Source organism: Manacus candei, unplaced genomic scaffold (genome assembly GCF_025592945.1).
Source record: "Manacus candei isolate 608988 ecotype Guabito, Panama unplaced genomic scaffold, ASM2559294v1 h1tg000071l, whole genome shotgun sequence".
Taxonomy (NCBI): Eukaryota; Metazoa; Chordata; class Aves; order Passeriformes; family Pipridae; genus Manacus; species Manacus candei.
The window spans coordinates 2,791,811-2,815,276 of record NW_026138119.1 but is presented as its reverse complement, the minus strand read 5'-3'; the positions used below and the strand labels follow the sequence as shown (position 1 = coordinate 2,815,276).

General features: G+C 44.3%; 1 protein-coding gene across 6 annotated transcripts in view; it reads left to right on the top strand.

The window, feature by feature from the left end:
* Nucleotides 1-2,540: 2,540 nt before the first annotated feature.
* SEC16A (SEC16 homolog A, endoplasmic reticulum export factor) overlaps nucleotides 2,541-23,466 on the top strand; it is a 28,411-nt gene continuing 7,485 nt past the window's right edge. For 2 of the 6 annotated variants that reach the window (XM_051807625.1, XM_051807622.1), the window contains exons 1-20: nucleotides 2,554-2,665; nucleotides 6,617-10,405; nucleotides 10,951-11,096; nucleotides 13,522-13,607; nucleotides 14,675-14,810; nucleotides 15,503-15,701; nucleotides 16,743-16,920; nucleotides 17,692-17,834; nucleotides 18,250-18,311; nucleotides 18,549-18,687; nucleotides 18,912-19,154; nucleotides 19,437-19,534; nucleotides 20,222-20,303; nucleotides 20,471-20,588; nucleotides 20,824-20,935; nucleotides 21,199-21,304; nucleotides 21,744-21,884; nucleotides 21,993-22,106; nucleotides 22,711-22,912; nucleotides 23,100-23,345. In XM_051807625.1, the coding sequence (XP_051663585.1) occupies nucleotides 6,680-10,405; nucleotides 10,951-11,096; nucleotides 13,522-13,607; nucleotides 14,675-14,810; nucleotides 15,503-15,701; nucleotides 16,743-16,920; nucleotides 17,692-17,834; nucleotides 18,250-18,311; nucleotides 18,549-18,687; nucleotides 18,912-19,154; nucleotides 19,437-19,534; nucleotides 20,222-20,303; nucleotides 20,471-20,588; nucleotides 20,824-20,935; nucleotides 21,199-21,304; nucleotides 21,744-21,884; nucleotides 21,993-22,106; nucleotides 22,711-22,912; nucleotides 23,100-23,345 (6,277 nt within the window). In that variant the 5' untranslated portion in view covers nucleotides 2,554-2,665; nucleotides 6,617-6,679. Of the gene's footprint in view, nucleotides 2,666-2,729; nucleotides 2,740-6,613; nucleotides 10,406-10,950; nucleotides 11,097-13,521; nucleotides 13,608-14,674; nucleotides 14,811-15,502; nucleotides 15,702-16,742; nucleotides 16,921-17,691; nucleotides 17,835-18,249; nucleotides 18,312-18,548; nucleotides 18,688-18,911; nucleotides 19,155-19,436; nucleotides 19,535-20,221; nucleotides 20,304-20,470; nucleotides 20,589-20,823; nucleotides 20,936-21,198; nucleotides 21,305-21,743; nucleotides 21,885-21,992; nucleotides 22,107-22,710; nucleotides 22,913-23,099; nucleotides 23,346-23,466 lie in introns of those variants that run through there. The other 4 variants (XM_051807627.1, XM_051807623.1, XM_051807626.1 and 1 more) reach the window with 4 other exon arrangements.

The window sequence follows — 23,466 nt, the reverse complement described above, 5'->3', positions numbered from 1 at the left end:
TCCTGCCAGTCCCTTGTCCCTGTTTTCTTGACTGGGTACATGAGTTGATCATGGGGTCACAGATCCCCAACTGGGATCAGGCAAATTTAAACAAGAAATGAGAGTAATGGCCCCAGTTTCAAGCTCTCCCTCCATACTTAGGGCTTTCCCACCGACTCCCTATCCAGAAGGAGTTGCCTTCCCCCAGTCCCCTCCAACCAAACCATGTTGTCCCACCACAAGCTCATCTTCATGTCATGTTGGGAGCTGAATTTCAAGCTCTGCTGTCACCAGAAGATGATGAGGAATGACTGGATCACGGCAAGTGTGTTTGTTTTAGCATTCCGGGTGAAAAAGGCTGAGAAGCACTAAAATTATATCCAATGCCAAAGGAAGGGTTCAGAAGTGTTTGCACAAAACAAGATTAGCACCAGCTTTTGCCATGGCAGGTATGTTGGTGCTGTGAGGAATCAGTGCACCTGAACTATTTGTTTACATGCTGGAGGGCTTCTTTTTTTTTTTTTTTTCATTCTTTGTTTTCATTATTCCTGCTCAATTAGATGGGACATTTAGAAGTTGCTACTCTGTATTGCTTCTACCTCCAGGCTGTTGGTGTTTGCTCAGAAAGTTGCTCACAGCTGCTCCAACCCTGATGGACGATTTGTTGCTGCAGCTCAAATCACCCCCTGAGGAATGTACAAAAGGAGCCAAATTCACCTCGGGTTTGGCCTCCCTCAAAACACACACGGGTTAATGTGGCTGGGGTAGTGTGAATAATCACAGCAACTAAATGAGTAAATTAATAAAACTCAGCTTGTCCAGTTGGCCAACAGAATGCAAAATACTGGTAAGGGATACAGATACTCTCCTTTAACCATTTTCCCTGTTTCTTAATTCAGAGAATGATCTTTTCCATAGAAAGCTGTGTGAAACCTGACGACTGAATAAATCCTCAAAATTTAACGGAAAAAGGTCAGTATCATTTGTGTTGTACCCCAAGTGAGCTGAGGAAGCAGGAGAGAAGGATGTGCTTTTTATTTGTAATGGGTCGCTCAAGTCCAGAACTGTATTGCTGAGTAGAGCAAATCACTTAGAAAACTTCAGGGTAAAAAGGGATCAAACGTCTTAACGTGACAATTCTTTATAATCACACGCCAGGAGAACAGCAAAGGTGAGATCTCATCATCAATGTCTGCACTATGCATCCATATATAAGAAGAAGGTTAGATATGTAAATCTCTAACTATAGAAGCAGATGTGAGCAATTGATGGTCTTTAGAACACGTCTGTATTTCTAAAAAGCCAATCAGGCTAATTAAAATCATGTTTCCTCAGACTACACCTGTTGGGGAAATATCAAGGGAGAACCAGGGCTTTATCTGCAACTCATGCCTGCGTAGGGAAATTGTATTTGACAATCTGGTTTCTAAGAATGTTCCTACAAAAGAGGGAGATGAAAGGCCCTTAAAAATCACAGCGCTGCCTCTGCTGTTCCCACACCAGCATCAAAGTGCTGCTTCCCTTGCTTGGACCGGGCTTTGAGGATATTCCCCTGCTTTAATGATCAAGCTGCAGAAACAGCTCTTGCACTCATAATGACCCTTGATTAAGATGTTTGTTTAGGTCGTTGTGTTTTCTTTCTCCTCTAAGGTTGGTTTTTGGGTGCAGAGCGTGACAGTGTGGGCACCGCCAGCGAATGAGAGGCATTTTTCTGGTGCTGGAACGGGGGGTCCCGACTTAAAAACTTCGTGTAAAATAGACCTGTGACACAGAGCTAGGAGAGAGAGGGGAGTGAAATCTTTGGACTTGCATGTAACTATGTGAAATCATGTTATGATCTTGGAGATAAATAGATATATACATATATATAAACATGCAAAAGGCCATGGAGCTGGAGAAGGGGCTGAGGGAGCAGCTGAGGGAGCTCAGCCTGGAGAAAAGGAGGTTCGGGGGGAACCTTCTCACTCTGCAACTCCCTGACAGGAGTTTGGAGCCAGGTGGGGGTCAGGCTCTGCTCCCAGGGAACAAGGGACAGGATGAGAGGAAACGGCCTCAAGTTGCACCATTGGAGGGTTAGATTGGACATCAGGGAAAAATTCTTCACTGCAGGGAGGGTCAGGTGTTTATAGTTCTCAGCTCCAGCAGCCCTGGGCAGTTCCCAATCCGCGCCCCCACATCCCCGAGGAGCAGGACCGGGACCAGCGGTGCTCTGTCCCGCCCTGGCGGCCGCCCGCGACACTGCACCCCTCCCGGGCACCCGAGGGGATCGCGACCCGCATGGGAATTCCACGGGACACCCCTCCGAGCCCCGGATGGGAGAGGGGCGAGGTCGTGGCAGAACCGGGGAGAGGCTGAGGCGGGACTCGAACCCTCGGTCCCCCAATCGCCCAGGGTGGGATTCGAACCTCTGGCCCTTGGTCCCGCAGTCGCCCTGGGCAGGATTCGAACCCGTGGCCCTCGGTCCCGCCCCCTTTTTCCTTCACGGGGCCGCTGGGCAGCAGCAGCACCACCACTGGGCGCCGCGCGCGTCCATGTGACGTCATCGCGCGCCGCGGCGTGACACGTCGGCGGCGGCAGCCCCGCGATCCGGATATGCCAAGATGGCGGCGGCGGCCGGTGCCGGGGCCGTGAGAGGCGGCGGGGCCCGCGCCCGCTGCTGAGGGGCCGCGGCCCGCGGGAGCTCCAGGTACCTCCAGGGCGGAGGGAAGGGGCGCGCCGGGGCGTCTCGGGTGCTCTGCGTGAGGAGCGCCGGGCCTTGAGGTGCGATCACCGGGGGGCTCGGGGCCCGCCCCGCCGTGCCTCAGGGTGGGCCTCGGGGCGGTCGCAGGGGGAGCCGGCGGGGCTCGCAGCCCCCCGCGGCTGGGGCGGGTGATGGTGCCGCAGGGAAGGGCGAAGGCGCTGCCGCAGTGGCGGTCGGGGGGGTTTTCTCACAGGATCTGAGTGGCGGTGGGCTGTCTCGGTGGGACAGGGAGACGCCGCGGGGGTGCGAGGGGTGTTCAGGGGTGCGTGAGGGAGAAGGTGCCGCCCGATGTTTGCTGTCACGTACTCCCTGTGGGGACACGCGGCGCCTGTCCCAGCTCGGAGCTGTTTTTCCCAGCTGTCAGGTGCCACAGGTCCGAGCTCCGGTGCTGACTCAGGGAGCTGCTGGGGCAGCGAGCTGGTGGTCGGGGTCCTCTCGAAACGAACGGGAATGTTTTGTGCTGCTGCTGTGCTTTTGGTTCCCAAACAGCTCTTTTCACGGGATCCCAGCCTGGTTGAGGCTGGAAGGACTTTAAAACCCGTCCAGTCCCCCCTCTTGCCATGGGCAGGGACACCTTCCACTAGCCCAGGTTGCTCCAAGCCCCGTCCAACCTGGCCTTGGACACTTCCAGGGATGGGGCAGACACAGCTTCTCTGGGAATTCCATCCCAGCCCCTCACCACCCTCACAGGGAAGAATTGCTTCCCAGTATCCCATCTAACCCTGCCCTCTGTCAGTTTAAAGCCTTTTCCCCTTGTCCTGTCCCTGCATTTTCACTGAGTGACATTTATAACCATTTAGGAGAAGGCCAGTAGGAAGCTGTCAGGGGTATTAAAGATGTAGAATGTGTTCAGTCTGAGCGTCACCCACATGTGTGCAGATGTGCAGCTGTCTACATAAGAAAGGAATTCTGAGAAAACAGTGTCCCATTTGCTGCAAATCTCATTTTCCAGCTATTGTTGTCGTTGAGGTTGCAGTGGGCTTTTTTAGTCACTTTATTCTCAGTAGGAATCTCTACATGTGAACATGTTATTTGTTATTTGGTTCATCATGTGTGAGAATGAGAATTAATATTAGTCCTCTGTAACCTGCTTTGTGGACATACTTATTCTGTCTAAGAGTAATTTATTTAGCATATGTCCATTGGAGATAGGATTAAATTAATTCCTCCCAAATAAATTATTATATATGAAGCTATAGAGCTTTTCAGGTGAATTTTTTTATGGCCTTGTCTAGGGGGTGTTTTTAATCTTTTTTTTTTTTTTGTCTTTGGTAATATGTTGTTTTTTTTTTGGTGCTTCTGGAGACACCCTCTGCAATTGTTATTACTGGTGACTAATGTATAGCAGTCTGTTCTGCTTTATCAATTAATAAACCAGCTGAAGCAGAGATGGATTGCTTTAACTGGTGTAGTTATTTCTCATTTATAAATACCTTAAAATCAGCATTTCTGTTAATCCTGGGTGAGGGGCAGGGAGGGTCAGTAGCACTGAGTTGATATCTGTTGTTTAAATTACCTGACATGGGCATGTTCATTTTATTTGGACTCAGTTCCTCAGATCTTGGGTGCTTTTACTACTGTGTGCAGTCTGTTAATATTAACTTTGCTTTTGAGGAAGCTGATCCCTCGTGTTGAACTTCTGTCATGCACAATCAGAGATCCTGTTGGAGGATCTTTAAGGCAAGTTCTGCCTTAAAGTAGAACTCAACACTTATTTTAATTAGCTCATTACTGGTGCTGGCTGTAACAAAAATGTGGTAAAGTATGAGGATTTTTTTTTGTGTAAGACACTGCAAGGAGTGAAGTCCACATTAGAAGTTTTGAAGTGGGTATTTAAGTTGGCTTTTGTGCTCAGCTGTATTTCAGAAACAACTTTTCTGTGAAAAACAGAACTGCTTGGTAGATATCAATATTTTGTTCAGTGGAATTAGTGCTTTCCATCTGCCTTGGCATATGGTTTAATTAGCTTTTTTCCCCTCCCCAGTCCAAAGTATGTTACATAAACCCACAAGTTTATTTGGAGGGGAGAGAGGAGGTTTTGCAGTTTGGTTAATGCAGCAAAAAACACGATGAAAAAGAACTAGTGATGTCCAGAACAGCCTGAGGTTACTTCAGCGTGTGGAAATTGGGCTGAGTGTTTAGGCAGGGTTTCCTGGAAACATGGTTGGCAGTAAGTGTGGCCAGCTGGAAAACCTTCACCTTGGGATCATAACAGGAGAAAAGATTGCAAAGCTCTGAAACCTTTTTGTAAGCATTCCTTGGTGGAATTCAGCAGGCTCCAAAAAGAAGGCAAAGTAATGCAAGTAATGCATGAAGCTAATGAAGCTTTGATGCTTCTGCTGAAGTCACTTCTAGTTGTCTTTTCCATTTTAATAAAACACAACATTTATTAAATCTTAAGATACAGCTGTGGAATATATGGATTTGGGAAGAAACTGAGAGACTCTGACTCTGAAAGAGGGTCCTGGATTATACACAGGGCTGTTGGAGGGGTTTTTCCTTAGGATATGTTGTACTGATGCCTGGTAGAGTCTGTGTAGGTCCTGCTGTGGTACTGTCAGTGTGCTTTTTATTGGATTTTTTTAGTTAAAATCTCTATAAAATACATGTAGTTACTCAGTGTTCACTCAATATGTATTTTTGATAACCAGAAACCAGAAGTGTTTTGCATTTGAACTTCTTTCTCACTATTAAAATTTTGGCTTGATTACAAGCATCTGACTTTTCTGGCTTCCCATTTTATTACTGTTACTGACAAGATGCCGAATCTTAAAAGAACTCCAACTAAAAATTGCACAGCTTTTGTCTGTCTTCTATAAAAATCTGGTATGGAGCAATTGCTGTGGGTACTTCACTCTACTTCACTAAACTATTGTGTACCATCAGAAAACAAAACTATTGCATGTTGCTAAAGCTTCACTGAGCTGCACTGGGCAAGTACTGAAGAATTCCTCTAGTTTTGTCAGCTTCCCTCTTCCCCACATTGTTAAGGGGTGATAAAATTGAAAAAGACACCCTGATGAATTGAGTGAGCTTCCTGTGTACCAGATTCCTGGCTGGCATTGTTTGGAGTTGGGGTTGAATTACTTCACCCTGAAATAGAGCTGTAACCCTGAGACTGTGCCAAAGTCCCTCTGATGTTAAAATGAGAACCTTCATTAATAGGTGAGGGGAGCTGATTGTTTTTTTATCCTTAAATGTAGTTTCACTATGCACCATTCATCCAGGAGAGACAATATTTGTGACGGAAATCCAATTGCCTTTCTCAAAATAAATAACACCAGTATCCTACACAACCTTGTCTTGATAAAACAGAAATGGACTGTGTTCTGTTGGAGTGATAACATCTGGTGAATTCCTTCTTGGGGTGCTTCTCATCTTACCTGTGAAAAGCTCCATTCACATGGAGCACCAGTGCAGCAGAGCTGAAGATCATCTCTAATTGAATTAGAGTTAGATAATAACTTCTTATCTCCTCACAAGTGAATTAAGCAGGACATAGTGCTTGCAGGTTCTGTTGTAGGCTGGCTGCTGATGCATATTTCTGCTTAAAACAAATTTTGGGGAATGTAACAGTATAATACTATTGGTGCTGTAGCAGTCCAAGGGTTTAACACTAGAATAGGTCTGAACTGCATTCAGTTACTCTTACATGAAGCTGGTTGTTAATACAGTTGGTGAATGATGTGCATTGTTACCACACAGCATTAAACTACATTAATACTGGAAGTACAAGTGGGAATACAATGGAAATACAAATGGAAGAAATACAATGTTGTGTGTTAATTTCTGACACATTCTGGAGAAAGGGGGGATATTTGTTCTAGAATAAAAATTGCTCAAGTGCTGCAGGTATTGTGAGAAAGGAGACTCACTTGTCATGTTTTGCCTTAGCAGGGCAGGAGAAGAAATCCGTCTGCAGCATCCAGTGTGTCACGGCGTGACCCGCAGGAGGCCACCATGCAGCAGCCCCCACAGCCTGTCCCGACGGGAGCAGCGGCTCCTCCTCCCGCCGGCATCGCTCGGAACATGTACTGGAGGAACAGCCCCCTCAGCAAACGAGCCAACGCAGCAGCTGCCCCGGTGCAGCCCGTGACAGACCCCTTTGCCTTTGGCAGACAAACCCCACAGGGCCCCCCCTTAGATAATCCATCCAAGAGCAGCGCGCTGCCGTTCCCGCAGCCGGCCCTTGTGCATCCGTCACCCTCACGTGCAGGGGACAATCCCCATGGACCACACATGTCTTTACCAGCTCCTGTGTCTCAACCAGGAGTAAGTCCCAGTTCGTTTTCTAATGTTCCAGTTCCTTCTCCGTCCCCGGGGTATGTTATAAATAGTGCTGCGGAAGCGCATCCCAGCGCGGATCCCGGACTCCGTGGGCCTGCGGTGCCTCTGCATTATAACACGACAGCAGCAGTTGAAAATTCTTTCAGTGTGCATCCTGGAGTGGTGTCTGCATCAAACAAACCTGGAGGTAGACAGGATGTTGGCAGAGATCCAAATGACGTTCCTTCAGGACCCAGCACGGCAGCGCTCTTCCCCCCACCGCCCCAGCAGCCTGTGGCCCAGTGGAGGCCTGGCCAAGGGAACCTGCAGTCTCCAGTTCGGAATTTTGTGCCCTACCCTGAGCCGTCTCCTCAGATTGACAGTCAGAACATTTCTCAGCCTTCTGGCGGCACTTCTCACCCTCCTCCACACACAAATGTACTGCAGGGCCCTGGACACCAAGGTATTCCACAAAATAGCGTACAAGCGCCTTTATCTGCTGGTTGTGAAAAGAATGGGAGAAATGGCTCTGCAAATAGTCATCACATGAACAGCATCCAGCCTGGAAGTGTGTTCAGGCAGAACACAGAAATGACTAACCCTTGGTTAAGTCAACCTTACCAGGAACAGTTTTACCCACAGCCACCCTTGCAAGACTCCAGTTTTGTCCCTCCCACAGCTCAGGAAAATAACCCCAAAAACCAGTCTCCAGCTATATCTGAAACATCAAATAGATCAATTCCCACTGATCGAGATTCAGGAACTCTGTCCATGTTTTTCAAAGGGGATGAGGCAGAAAATGAAGAAATACTTTCATCTGAAAAAAATTACATGATGGAGAAAACAGAGTTTGATGCTTGTCAGCCAAATTCGGCATCCCTGTATCACCAGCCAGTGCATCCTCAGCAGGTGGCAACTAATGTTCTCTCTCAGGCACCGGTCGGTACAGGTTCAGCCAGTGAGATGGTACAGAAAGGAATGGATGTCCAGTACTTCCCAAAAATTGTGAGTCATCAGGAGGCACAGGCCGTGAAGCACAGTCTGTTTGTTGGTGATGACAAGGCTCATGTAGGTGACACGGCTGCTGGGTCCCAGTATGAAAACGTGGAGAACCTGGAGTGCATTCAGAACCAGGAAGTGCTGCCCAGTGAACCACAGAACATCAGTGCTTCATCCCCTGCTGCTGGTCCTGATCCGTACAGGTACGGATCCTTCCCAGGTCAGATGCTTCCAAAGAATGCTGTTGTGAGCCATGCTGAAGGAGGACCAAACTTGGAGGCACCCGATTCATTACCTCATCCTGTCCGACCAGACAGTGTATCTTCCAACTACAGCAACATGAGCCATAGGAGCACTTCCAGCTCAGCACGGCCTCCGGAGCAAGTCGGTACGTTCATCCAGCAGGAAAGTGGGAAGCCTGATGAGGAATCCTCTGCCAGCTTCTTCAAACAGATTGACTCCTCCCCTCTGGGAGGGGACTCAGGTGAGCTAAACCTGAGCAAGAACTACCATGGGAATCTATCCCAGCCTCCAACTCCAAGCCCTCCTAAGCCTACGGGAGTGTTTCAGACAAGTGCAAATAGTTCTTTTGAACCTGTGAGATCCCATGGAGTTGGTATAAAACCTGCAGAGATTGACCAAGCGAAGATGGTGGTGGAATTGAGGGAGAACCACTCAAACCAAAAGAATATCAAGAAGAGCACAGCTGTGCCAGCTGCATCCCCAGGCAACCTTGAACAGCCACCGGATAACCTGGAAACCATTTTCATGCCTCAGGTACATCCACTGCCTCTTGCAGGCTCTGGTGAAGCTGGGAATATGTTGCACTCTGGACCTGTTGTGGAAAACATCCAATCAGTATCCGAGAGACGGTCCTCAACAAGAGCTCAGGGAGCAGTTAAGAAGTGTGATAGCCCAGCAACAACTTTGTGGGCTCATAATGAGTTACCCAATTTTGGGGGAAATGTGCTTCTGGCTCCTGCTGCTCCTGCAGTGTATGTACCTGCCAAACAGACTGTAGAAGTCATCCAACCACCAGAAGAAGTTCTGTCTAATCAGCAGCCATGTAAACCAGGGACTATTGCTGTGCAGCATTCCCAGGATGGAAATATAACTTTTGAAAATCTTGAGAATCCTCCCAAAATGGGAGAAGAGGAGGCACTTCAGTCTCAGGCAAGTTCTGGTTATGCAAGTTTGTTGTCTTCTCCACCTACAGAGTCTTTGCAAAATCAACCTATCTTGATTGCTCAGCCTAATCAAAGCTATAACTTGGCTCAGCCAATTAATTTTTCTATTTCTCTATCTAATCAGCTAAGCAACAATGAAAACAATCAGCCAATGAAGGACTCTGGAGTTGGGGACAAGCCTGCAATGGGTCCCCAAACTTCACATGCTGGTGGGGAAAACATGGCATTACCTGTGATGCAAGTTGGATCTCTATTAGTTAATGCACTTCCAAATACTAATCTGTTAAAACATAATTTATTACAAAGCCCTGTTAATTCCTCTGATCCTGCTTCTAATCAGCCTGCAAACTTGCTTATGAAAACTCCTCTTAATTTGGCTCCAGAAGGGCAAAAGAATGTTAATATGGAAGGTTTTGTTCCTGAATTTGCTGGCAAGCCAGGGTCTAACTCATCTGTTCCTCCTGGGACAAATCTTCCCAGTGCCAGTGGAAGTGCACTAGTGCCCCCTGTTAATTCCATAGGACAGGGTAATAATTCTGCAAACCACTCAAATTGCAAAGAAGAAGCTGCTGGAGTGCTCGACTTCACGGTGTCACGGACGTCAGAGAAGAGCAGCACAAGTAGTTCTGTCCAGGCGCACAATCAGCCTGGTGGTCCAGCACAGCAGGCAGCTGGTGGTGCTGCTCAGGTGCGCTCCGAGGTGCCTGACAAACAACATTTCTATCAACAGGTGACAAAAGATGTGCAGCATCAGGCTGCGTCAGACAGAGCTGCCCAGGGAGCGTTGCCACCCCAGCCACAAACGCAAGCAGCTCAAACGCAGCAGCCAACGTCTGGGCAGGCCTCGGCTCCTCCAGACTCCCAGGTTTCCACAGGGACTAAAGCCGTGCAGCAGGGGGAGAACCAGGGGCCGGGTAACCATCCTCAGCCTGGGGGTCCCCAGGAAGCAGGTTCGGCCCAGCCGAGGTACAACCAGACGAGTCCTGGGAAGCCGGAACAGCCACCGGGCGCTCCAGCTGCCACAGCCCCCTCTGCCACCTCCAGTCAGTCAGGCACACCCAGCGTGCAGCAGGACCCGCAGCGTCCATCCCTGCCTCAGACTCCTCAGGATGCCTTTGGTCCCCCCCAGAACCCTTACTACTACTACAGACACCCTTATGATGCTTATCAGCCTCCGTATCCGCCGCCTTATCCTCCTGCAGACCCCAGGACAGCAGCTCACCTTTATTACATGGTAAATTTTTATTTTCCCTTCCTCTCCCTTTAGTATGTGTTATTAATGTTCATCTTTGAATGATGACTTAGGACAGTCGTGTCATGATAAACATTCAGAAGAGCGTTCTCATTACGTGTAGGGAGAATCCAGATGGCAGTAACAAAACTTACTTTGCAAAGATTATGAAAACAAAAGTAGCTGCTGATACCAGTTCCAGTTGGCACAGGTGTCAGTTCATAGCAATTTGTTTGGTTCTTTGGAAAAAGTTGGCAGTTTTAAGTGTCTTGGCTGCCCAGGTGCCCAAATTTGGTTTCTCTCTGCTTGATGGTTTAGTAGAGTGGTTGAACTGCCCTTAGTCCAGACGTAATGGTTTTTTTCTTAAGTTTTTGGTATTAATGGACTGAAATATAATTTGCCACAACAGGTGTTGAAAACTAAACTCTAGTTTATTGATCTGCCTCTCTTCAGGTATCCCAGTTGTGGTGTGTGTGGTGATTTGTTCGGTTTTAGCTTATTTTGGGAGGTGTGCAGCCTCTTCCCTTGGATGTGGCTCTGTTTTCCAGGAGGACAGCTATGGACAGTACGACCCCCGGTACCGGCACTACGACAGCACCAGCACAGCTTACATGGAGCCCAGGAGCTACCGGTATCCCGAGCCGGAGCGTCCCAGTTCCAGAGCCAGCCACTGCTCCGACAGGCCCTCTTCTAGGTATGCAATTCCTGAATTGAGTAAAGATCTGGGATACCCCGGAGCAGGGAGTGTGGTGATTCCTGCTGAAGTTTTATAGCACAAGGCACAGCGAGGAATTCAAACCCTCCTTGTGTGCTGCTGGAGGAACGGGCGGGATCAAATGCCGGGTCTGAAAGGGATACAATTCCCCAGCCCTTTCTGTTGCCAAAGCCTCCTTGATGCTTTCCTTCAGTTCCCTGGGGGTTGGTGGTGTTTCTGCCAGGCGGGAAGTCACTGCCTTGGCCTCGATGCTGAGGTTTGTGCTGTGAAAGAGAAGTGCAGGCCATGGGTTTGCTAATCAATACTCATTTATTTTCTGGCTTGCACTTGAGCAGTGGCCACTCGTGCTGTTAATAAATGGCACTTCTGCACATTGGTGTGGGATTTACCTTGGAAGGACTGTGGTAAGTGTGGCCTAATGATCCACAGTGTTTGAGGTATCCAGAAAAGGGAGTGGTGAGTCAGGTGACAACATCCTGGTGCTGTGTCGGGTTCATTTGTCTGAGAATTCCCTCAGCTATGGATGAGCTTTCTCACAAATCTCCCAGGCTGTGGTCTGTGTAGGAAAGGAGCTGTGTGGGCATGTTCCACCCACTGACTTCACTGCAGGTTTTGAATAGGAAAACTTAAATAAGAGGAAAATTTAAATAATAGGAAAAACTAAAAGCATTGATCTGTCTGATTATAGGAAATAAAAAATTCGAGAGAGGGAAACAATGTGTTTAGATGCTACTTGAAAATGTTAAATAAAAGCAGAAATTAAATCTCTAGTCTTTCTCAAGCAAGAAGCAGCAAATTACCTTCCAGGGATTGCTGCTTTTTGATGATTATTGTATAAGTGATTTGTATGAACTTCAAAGTAGTGACAAAATGTCACTGTTGTTATCTGCTGGGGAGGGGGTTCCATTTGTCCACCAGAGAAACTCCAGTTATCTGTCTGGAAATGATGAAACCCTTTGTAGTGTTTGTCTGTTGTTGGTAGTTCAATCATGGAGCAGGGATCAAATTACAAATAAAACATTTTGCTTTCCACCTCCAGAAGATTATAGATGTATTTTGGTCTCGAGGAGCACGAAACGATGGCTGTAGCTCCATGTGATAACTTCTATCATTTTATTAAGTGAATATAAGTGTACTGTGAGAATTTGTAATGAGATGATAACCCCTAGTAGCAGTTCCTGGTGTGTACTCTTATTATGTAGTGTTTTTAGAAGAGGTTGAGGTTCCTGTACGTGGTGTTGGCAGATCAAAGCCCGTTACCAGTAGCTGTGTTGGTGCTGTGTGTGGCTGCCAGTGCAGTCAGATGTGGGCTGTGGGGTGTCTGCAGGGCACCAGAGCTCTGTGTGGAACCTGCCCTTGATGTGCAGGATTGATGATACAGCCTTGTAAACTCTGTTTGGGGAAGGGACTGAGATCCCTCTGGAGGAGACTGGGAAGACTTGGTTGGGTGGATAAACCTGACCTGATAAGATCAGACCTCCTTCTCTGCAGAGTAAGTGCTGTGTTAGCAGCCTTCCCACACTCCTGGGAGGAGCATCCCTGACTTGCTTGGCCACTTTGGAGTTGGCACTGTCAGTTGTAGAGGAGCGTGAAAGTTCCCATCATCCCACACCAGCATTAAATATCTTTACCTCCTCTATGTGTGTGTGTGTGTGTGTGTGTGTGAACATGTGTGTTTGAGTGTACATACACCTGTGTAGGTACAAACATACATGTATATGTACATGTGTACATAATCTGTATGTGTACATTCATACTGCATTCTTCATTTAACATTCATCTTCTGGCATTTCTCAGAAATTGTAGGGTGATGACTTAAAAATAGAATATAATTTTTCAAGTAATGGCCACATCTTTCTTTTCCCACCAGAAGAATTTTATTATCTTTTTATATATAGTGACTCTTACTTTGATGTGTTGGTTTAGTCAGGTTCTTTTGCTTGTGCTGTTTGGACAATCAGCATTCTGACATGGGCTCTGTAAATGAGTATTTTCTTCACCACAGGAAGTATAACAAAACACTCCTAAAGTTGGAGGAGCTGTTATTTCATTAATTGTTTTATTATCAAATTCTCTGTTGAGACACTTCAAAGGATGCTAATTATAGCAGTAGTTTTTGTGATTAATTGTCTGTAAGTAATTAAACTTATCACCAAAACAGTTTACAAAGACACTAAATTATTGTGTATTAAGGGCTGTCAGCTTTTCATGACACACAACAATTTAGTGACATACTGGTTTGTAAAGTCTTAATTTTATGATTCCTTGATTTCCTGGAAATGCATTATTTTAAGTATGAAACTCCCTAATCAGTGGTGACATACAGCTCTTCCTATCTCCTGCTGACTTCAGAAGATATTAAAGGAGTAATAATAACTTTTTATACTTATGTGCTTTCTTTCAGGCAAGGGTATTCAGAAGATTATTATGGAAAAAGTGGATGGGGTGATTATTATTCAGGCTATTACTCAAACTCGTATGATTATGGAGGTAAGTTGTCAAAATGAACTCTATTTTTTTTCTGTAGAAAATGACAGGTTTAAACAATGATTTATGGGGAAGAGGAACTTTAAGATCAGAGAATTCTTGTACTTTTCCATGTTAATACAACTGATATCCTTTCCACAACCAGCAAGAATAAAATTACACTTGCTGAAAATTGATCTTTGGGCCCACTTCAGTTCATAATACCTTGCTATCCTTCCTGTATGTTTTTTATTCAGTAACAGTAGTAAATAGAAGATAAAATTAGTGGTTTTTTTCCTCACTACCAGCCTTTCCTTTGTGAAAACACACCATTCTAAGTGTAAAGAATAGTTTTGTTCAAAGTGTGGCAAGCCTGCCATTCTCTGGGGTGTGTCCCTGGTGTGTGACCTGCAGGCAGAGTTGTGAAGTGAATTTTAGGTGGGTGTGGAGAGAAGTTGAGTCATGACTGGCTTTCGGTTTTGTCCATCATTATCTCAGTGCTCACTGAGACACTCTGGCCTTGGCAGGCTGAGGGTAATTGCTTCTCTAGTGCCTGGGAGGATTTTAAACAACATCTGTCCACATCCTGAGACATTTGGCATGAGGCTCTGCAGGCTGATCACAAAGGTTCTGTGAGTGTCATAACAAATATTAGGACTGAGTTTTAAAGATGTCGATAAAGATCTGTCTGATGGTAAACACTGTCCCTTCAAGAGTAGATAACTATAAGCACCATATTTTTCTGAAAGGGGTGATGTTGATTTTTTTGTTTGTTTGTTTGTTTTCTAACTAAAACACTTTGGCTTTGCTCTGTGCTTCAGGACCAAACCAGTATGTAATTAAATAGAAAATAATAGAAAAAGGTTATAGACAGCGGCTTCCAACACCTGAACCATTTCTTTTTCTTTTCTGAACCATTTCTTTTTCTTTTCTGAACCATTTCTTTTTCTTTTCTGAACCATTTCTTTTTCTTTTCTGAACCATTTCTTTTTCTTTTCTGAACCATTTCTTTTTCTTTTCTGAACCATTTCTTTTTCTTTTCTGAACCATTTCTTTTTCTTTTCTGAACCATTTCTTTTTCTTTTCCAAAGATCCAAGTCGCTGGGAACGGTACCCATCAGCTTATGACCCCAGGTACAGAGATCCCAGGAGTTATGACCAGAGGTATTGGTATGATGCTGAACACAACCCTTACCAGAAGAGAGAAGCATATCCATATGGCAGCAGGTTTGTCCATTCAATCCATGTTCTCTCAATGCTCTTTCCAGACCTGGGGCAGCACAAGGCTGAGTTTGTGTCTGAGAGGAGGTGGAGAATCTGGTTTCTTCAGGGTTGAGACTCCCATAGTCAAATGTTCCACCAGAAAATTAAGTTCCAACAGTAAATGTTAAGGCAAAGGCTGAGATTCTGCTTGTGCACTGATAGAAATATTAGTTTATTTTCTGAAGATCTGCCCCAAGGCCTTCAGAATTTATGAGTGATATGATGGTTGTATTGGGCATCAGAATTTCAGGGTATCATGCAGATTTATAAGTAAAATTCCTTCAACATTCTTTGTAACAGACTATTAAAATGCAGTGTTACACATTGCACAGATATGTGTTGTTAGTCCTTTCTGCAGCTTTAACGGGTCATGGGGGAAGAACAGATGATCTGTCACATCACTCTAAAGAAAGGATTTAAGGCAGCAGAACTTGTTTTCAGACCTGTTGAACGTTCTGTGGGTTTTCAGAACAGACTGAGTATGTTGTTGCTCTTGATCTGGAATATTCTGGATGAACTCTCAGTTTGTTTACTGCAATAACAACCTCAGCCTAGGCAGTGATTTAAAGCCCTTCTGAGGTGAGGCACAGTTGCCCTGACAGTCCCTCCCCTCAGGGGTATGGGTGCCTGTTGTTCATTTTCGGTTTGTTCTCCAGGAGCGACCGATACGAGGACAACTGGAGGTACGACCCCCGTTTCACCGGGAGCTTCGACGACGACTCGGAGCCGCCCAGGGATCCCTACGGAGACGAGTTCGACCGGCGCAGCGTCCACAGCGAGCACTCCGGGCACAGCCTGCGCAGCTCCCGCAGCGTCCACAGCCACCAGAGCAGCTTCAGCTCCCGCTCCCAGCAAGTGAGTTCCAGCTGGACACGCCACGTCTCGTTCTGGCTGAGTTTTTCCTCTCTTTTTCACATTGCAAATGTGAAATTGTTTGTGGGGTGTGTGTTTTGAAAACTTTTATTCTCTAAGTTAAAGCTGTTTTTGAAATGTAGTTTTGAACTTAATGTTTCTCACAGTTGTCATGAGAACTTTAACCAAAATCACACACATACACAGCAATGGAAAATTTCCTCTGCTGAGTCCATTTGCTGTTTGTGAGATCTTTGCTTTCCCTGTGCTTGGCTGTAGTGGACAGTGTGCCTGGCTTTGTGTCTTGTTTTCCTCATCACAAGCATGAAATTGTTACTGAACTTGGGAGCTGTTAAAGGACTAACTTTGTATTTGTATGATGTCATTTTGACCAAATCTAACTGATTACTCATCCACTTGTGCCACGAGTCCATTTACCTGAAAACCTCAGAGAATATTTGGCTAGTTTTTGAGGTAGTCTTTGCCAGTGGAATGGGTCATTTTACCTGTAGTTTCATGTGTTGGTTTGTCGTGTTTCTTGGAAGTTTAGGTGGTTTTCCAGTCTGAACTCCAATTCATTTAGTAATATTGGAAGTAGTATAATATTGGAGATCGTTGAGTCATGAATCTTTAGGCACCTGAAGTCATTTAGGCATTTGTCAGGTTTAATGAGTTGGGATTTTCTGTCTGTTACAGCGGAGGTGAACCTTGATTCTGACCCACAGTTGTTGATAACACAACTCCTTCTATAATCTTACTTTTAATACAAGTACATAAAAAATCTCATGAGAGAACTGAACATACTTAGATGTGAACAGATCAAATGGTGGTAAAAGCAGTAAGGGAGAGATATATTAATTCTTTTCTGTAGCATGTTGCTTCAGCACAGGGTGGCTTTCTCTAAGGCAGTGGTGCAGTAAACCTGGTTTACAAACAGAATCAAAGCTGTCAGGGGGGATGCTCACAGTCTGCAGTCCTGCTTGCAGTGTTGCTTGCTCTGTGTAACCTCCTGCTCTCTAACACTCACTAATATGCTCTGTTTAGAGCCAGCTCTATAGGAGTAACCACGATCTAACGGCCAATGCCTATGAAACCACTGCCCAGGCAGTGTCCCTTCACACAGATTATCCCTATGGAGGATATGATGCCAGCTTTGATGGACAACAGCCTTTTCCAGATTATGGCTACCCGGCTGAAACTGGATGGGCAGCTGTGGAACAAGGTATGGGCACGCTGGGGAGGGAGGAGGGGAGGAACTGTGCCTGGGAGGGTCTCTACCAATAGTACTTTGTGCTACTGGGAATATTTGTGGGGTTTGAGATGCCTCTCCTGTATTCAGTGAGCCTGTTAACAGGATAAAATGCTGTTTTACAGTGTATGTTCACATGAACAAAGTTTTATTTCCTTTTCAGTAAAGGCTAACTTGCTGCTGAAACCTGGGTGTATCACAGATCAGGAGTTCTAGACAGTGTTTGCTTTAAATACTGTGAACCTCCATTAGATAGATTTTTAGATGCAGTGGTTGTGGTTCATTGGGAATGATAGAAATTTAACCTAAACTTCAGATTTTTCCATAGTTTCTTCTTACCCTTTTATGTAGAACAAAACACTTCTCTGGAAGAGCTTTTACAAAATATCTTGATGTATATTACTGGCTCTTTGAGGGCGTTTTATGTATTTGTACAGAGATCACAGAAATATGTCTGATACAAACAGTCAAATCCCCTGCATTGAAAAAAATAAGTGGATTTTAAAGCTCTGTAGTTTTATTCTAGTTCTTACAAATCTTCAGATTTGGGACTTTGGAATTATTTAGGTGCTTGGGACTATAATGGAACTGATTAATTGTTGCTTACAAAGTTTAGCTAGATTGAATGGCAGGATGTTTTCCACTAATACTGCAGGATTTTTGAATTGGATAAATACATCAGCAAGTTTACTTGGTTGCAAGACAGGTTACCTGTTCTTACTTTATCTTTTATTCGCATTTCAGCACCTTTAAGACCCTCAACACCTGAGAAATTTTCAGTGCCTCATATCTGTGCCAGGTTTGGGCCTGGGGGCTTCTTGATAAAAGCACTGCCAAACCTGCCTTCTGAGGGCCAGCCAGCTCTGGTTGAAATACACAGCATGGAGGTAAAGTTTAAAAGGAAAAAAGGTAGAGGGTGGAATACAGGGTCTTTCTTTTGGAAGCGAAAGAGGGTACTTGACTTCTTTTATCTGTATTTTTTTTACATGTATCTTTGTTTGGGTTGTAATCATAAATAAAAGAGTAGCTTTAAAAGTTCTTTTCCTCTGAGAGATGATTTAGTCATGATCAGATCATCCAGCTCCTTATAGTTTTGTTCAGGATGATGTACAGAATAAGTTCCATGTGAAATAGGTTTCATCATTTGTTATCCTTGTGCAGGTTGCAATTCACCCTTTGTGTTCTGTTTAAGAGCAAAAGGCTTGATTACACCATGGGTTATGTTCAGGTCTGGGGGTTGTTGTTGTTAAAAAGCAAAGTTCATATTTTAAGAACTTCTTCTGGATTATATTTGTGTTTTAGACCATGTTACAACATTCTCCAGAGCAAGAAGAGATGAGAGCGTTTCCTGGTCCTCTTGCTAAGTATGTTCTTACAATTTTTAGAAATAACTTTCAGCATTCAGAATTCGTTTCTTCATTGAATATTTCTTTGCCTGTCAATTACAGGACTTAAACTTAATAAAATATTTGTGGCTTTTCACTTGCTTAAATAACACATGGGCTTTAAATATGTTCCTTATACTAATCACAGTAATGACCTGAATGTTTACATTTGTCTCATTACAAGCTTTCTTTTTAATTTGTTAATTTTTTTTTCAGGGATGAGACCCATAAAGTGGATGTTATTAATTTTGCACAAAGTAAAGCTTCACAGTGCTTTAAGAATGAAAATCTCATCGACAAAGAATCTGCAAGTCTGCTTTGGGACTTTATTGTGCTGCTGTGCAGGCAGAATGGGGTATGTCTCACTGCTTGAGTTTTTATCTACCCTAAAATACTTTATACACAAATAGTATTTATGAAAAAGTCAGTAATATGTGTATAGTGGCTTCTCTGGGAATAGTTCACACAGGCAAACAGGGCACTTGCCCTCAGGTGCTCATTCACATATTGTTGTTGAAGTAACAAATAAAATGAAGGCAAACAGATTTTTTTATATTTGTTTTCTCTGTACATTTCCAGACTGTTGTGGGAACAGACCTGGCTGAACTTTTGCTCCGAGATCATAAAACAGTGTGGCTTCCTGGGAAATCCCCTAATGAGGCAAATCTCATTGATTTCACTAATGAGGCTCTGGAACAAGTGGAAGAGGAGTCTGGTGAAGCCCAGCTCTCATTTCTCACTGATAATCTTCTAACCACAGTTGACAGTTTTGAGAAAGAGACTGAGAGATTCAGGGAGTTGCTGCTTTATGGCCGCAAGAAGGTGAGTGCTTGTGGTGTTCCAAACCTATTTCACATAGGCATCAGTTAAAATAATTTTTGCAGCTTGTAGTGCATATTTTATTTCATGGCATTGCACTACCCTGATAAAGCAAAATGTTATGCCCTACTGTTTATAATCTAAAACAAAATCATAGTCATGTGTCAGCTTTTATCTAAACAAACATGTTTTTATTTGATTACAAAGTACTCCTGTAAAAGAGTCATTGCTTATCTGAGCAATATGTTAAGCTATTACCAGGAAACTAATATCTGTATTTATTAGGATGCTCTGGAGTCTGCCATGAAGCATGGTTTGTGGGGGCATGCTCTGCTACTTGCCAGCAAAATGGACAGCAGGACACATGCAAGAGTGATGACCAGGTACTGGTTTGCTTGTTGATTAGTAGGATCTGACTACCTGTTTTGCTAATGAGATAAAGACTTGGTGCTCAGAAATCCTAATGTCAAAATCATGAGTTATCCTTAGTGGTTCGTGCAAGAATTATGCTTTAATTTTACCTGTGTATTCGTTTGTCATCTGTTACTTTTTATTCTGGGGCCTTCTGGCTGTAAACTTCCACCTGAGAAGTTATTCTCTGCCACTCCTTTTGTTTAAGGGGTATTTGATCACTCTCATCAAGTTAGTCAGACTTGGAGAAAACTGTGCAAAACCCAACTGTCAGCTTTGTTAAAGCCAAATAACTCCGTGGTACCTTCACCCTCCTTGTCTGCAAGAAGTAGTTGTGTTTGTGCATGATTGGTCTGTAGACAGAAAAACTTCTTTTGGCTTCCTGAGCTTGTGAAATCATGTACAAAGTCTCATAATCTGGCTTGGGGAGAATCCTGAGGTTTTCCTACCTTGGACTGACTGATGTTGGAGTGAGAGATCCAGTTCACTGGTGATGTTTTCAACATTATGCACTGGGCAAATGCTTATTCAGTGTGTTGTTTTCAAACAGCACTTCCTCCTCCTGAGCTAAGCTGGATTAATTGCCTCTGAGAGTTGAAGTACGTTTTAACTGCTTACCCCATGTTTGTGTTTTGTTTTTCTCTGCAATGTCTCTCTAGATTTGCCAACAGTCTCCCAATTAATGACCCTCTGCAGACTGTTTACCAGCTCATGTCTGGAAGGATGCCAGCTGCATCCACGGTAAGATTCAAGTGGGAGCTGCAGTGAGCAGTGTAGTTCCCAGCAGAAATCTTTCCATGTGCTTTCCTAGAATGTCAGATAAGTTGCTCTGGTCCTTTTTAGGCTGAAGCACTTACCCATGCAGAGCTCCAGTCACTGATTTGACTAAGTAATTCTTCTAATTTTAGTGCTGTGGAGATGAGAAATGGGGAGACTGGAGGCCTCATCTGGCAATGGTGTTATCCAACTTGACCAATAATGTGGACTTGGAATCCAGGACCATTGCTACCATGGGAGACACTCTTGGTAACTCTTGGGGATTGAACAGGGTGATGATTGAAGGAAAAGCTTTCTGAAAGATTTGATTACTCAGCTTATTTTTTTGAAAACAAGTGATTGCTGTGTAAAATATAAAATGAAACAGTTTTATGTGGCCTTGTCTCTGTGGTGAAGGTATTTGATGCAAAGCCAAACAATACAGGACACTGAGTTACAATGTGCCACTGAAATATCCTGAGTTCTCTCATTTCTTTCTCTGCAGCTTCTAAAGGCCTGCTGGATGCTGCTCATTTTTGTTACCTTATGGCCCAAGTTGGGTTTGGAGTTTACACAAGGAAGACAACAAAGCTTGTCCTAATTGGATCAAATCACAGGTTTGGCTTTCCTCTTTTTTTTTTTTTTTAACACAACTTTTTAGATGCAAAAATGAAAGTTTGAGAGGCTCTGCTCCCTTTCTCCTCACTAGGAGTAGCTGGTTTTGAGAGAATTGTTTGATGCCCTGTCCTTTTTTGAAGAGAATTTAGTGACGTTGTATGTCAACAGAGTTATGTTTGTGACTTCATTTCTGATTGACAGATCCAGGTTTATTGTCAGCATATATAAATTCTAATACTTTTCCTCTCCTGTTCCCAAACAGTTTACCATTTTTAAAGTTTGCTACCAATGAAGCCATTCAGAGAACAGAAGCCTATGAATATGCACAGTCTCTAGGAAGTCAGCCTGGCTGCTTGCCCAATTTTCAGGTGAAGAGCTGTTTCTGTTTTGGTTTGGGTTTTGTTTTGGCAGATTTCACACAAGGTTTTGGTCTCTCGTGCTGTATTCAGCACAGCAATATTTAAGTCACAGCATAGTGCCATATAGCTGCTTTCCTGTTGTCACTTAAATTTCCTTGTCACTTTTTTCATCTCTGCATCCTGAACTTCTGAATTTTAAAATTTATTATTGTAATTTTGTATTCCAAAAGAAAAATCCATTTGTTGGCACTAGCTGTAGATAAATTGATAGCTTCCATTGTGTGGAAGAGGAGAATTGAATGCTTTTTCACTAAATTTCCTTTCATGCCTATACAAATGTGATAAAGGGATAGTTGAGCTTCCAGCTGAAATGTCAGACTGCCTTTCATTTTTTCACTTCTCAGAGTGTTGTGATCACTTGGTTTATTTCTCTGCTTGCATCCCCCAGGTTTTCAAATTCATCTATGCTTGCAGACTGGCTGAAATGGGACTGGCTGCTCAGGCTTTCCATTATTGTGAAGTGATTTCCAGAACTGTCCTAAAAGATCCACATTACTATTCCCCTGTACTGATTGGCCAACTAATCCAGGTAACATGAGGAACAATTAAGTACTTGTGGCATCCTATTGTAGGTGGGAGGCTGTGGCTGAAGTTGCCTTGCTGGTGAACTCACCCTTTGGATGATTCCTTTCCCTAGATGTCATCCCAGCTGCGCCTGTTTGACCCACAGATAAAGGAAAAACCAGAACAGGAATCTTTTATTGAACCTCCCTGGTTGATAACACTTCGACATGTGGATGGACAGATCAAGGTACAGAATGTACTTTTCAACATGAAGTTTTCTCTTTTCAGGATTAGTGTAAATCCATTTTTTTAAAAATATTTTTCTTTATACTGCTAATTACAGAAGCAGATGAAGTGACCTTACATATTCATGTCATAAATTGCAAGTGTTATGGTTTAAACCAAGTGGTTTTACCACACTTCAGTGCCTTGAGATTCAATACAGAATAGTTAAAATTATGAGACAGGCTTTTCTTAGTACCATAATGCAAAGGAGAATTGCAAGACTCATGAGGTTGTAATAACTCCTGCTGGAAGCAGGGGATCTGCTTGCCAGAAAAATAAGTTGTGTGTGAATTAGTTTTGCTAGATTGTAACAGAGGGGAAGCAGTTACCATTTATTCAAAGAGCTCTTTTAGAAATTTGAACCTTGAGCTAATTAACTGTGCCTCGATTTGAAAACAAACCCTTTAAGTTGTTTGAACTCGGTCCATAAATAGCTGACAACTCATTTTTTGACTGGGCACTGAAAGACCCTGTGTGCTGTTTTGACACATCAGATTTCCTTTGCTCTGTGTTCCCTGTGAGCTGAACATGTGGTGCAGTTAATAATCCCTTGCTTTTTGGTGCAGGAGGGTGCAATAGCCTATAACACAGACAGGTCCACCCCCCCGCCGTACGAGTGCAGCACCCCCAGCTCTGAGCTGGACCGGGCGAGTCAGTGTGATGGAGGAGGGGGCCGAGATGTGGGTCCTGGTGCTGAAAACGCCTTGTTGGCATCCTTGTTACCCAACATGGCTCAACAGATGCAAAGCGTGCAGCTGATGCCTTCAGGTCAGTGTTTCATATCCTTTGTGACAGAGAGAAAAGAAAAGTTTCGGGTTTCTGATACCAGAAACCACCTGGGGCTGGTTGGAGCAGGGAGATTTCACTTCTGCATTGTGCCATTTGTGGGGTAAAAGGTTCCTGCTGGAATTTCTGTTTAATTCTAACTCTTGACTGTGGTTTTTTCGTGCTGCAGTACCTCAGGCTGTCCTTGATGGCTCAGCTGCAATGATTCCTCCTGGTGACCAGGAAGCCCGAAGTGTCCCTTTCTATCCAGTGGCTCCTCAGCCTCTTGGTCCAGGGCCTGGCTTTGCACCTCCAGGATTTTCAAATCCATATGGGACTGAACCATCCCCACTGTATTTAGGGTCAACACTGCCACCAGGAGGGCCACCACAAGAAATTGAACCACGGCCAGAAGAGCAGACAAACCTGGAAACAGGTCTGGGATCTTAATGAACAGCTTTCCTTCCTTATAAAAGGGAAATGAATTATTTTGGGGAATAATTCAAAGTATCTCCATATTTAGAAAATAGTAAGTCAGGATCTGGATAATGAGATTT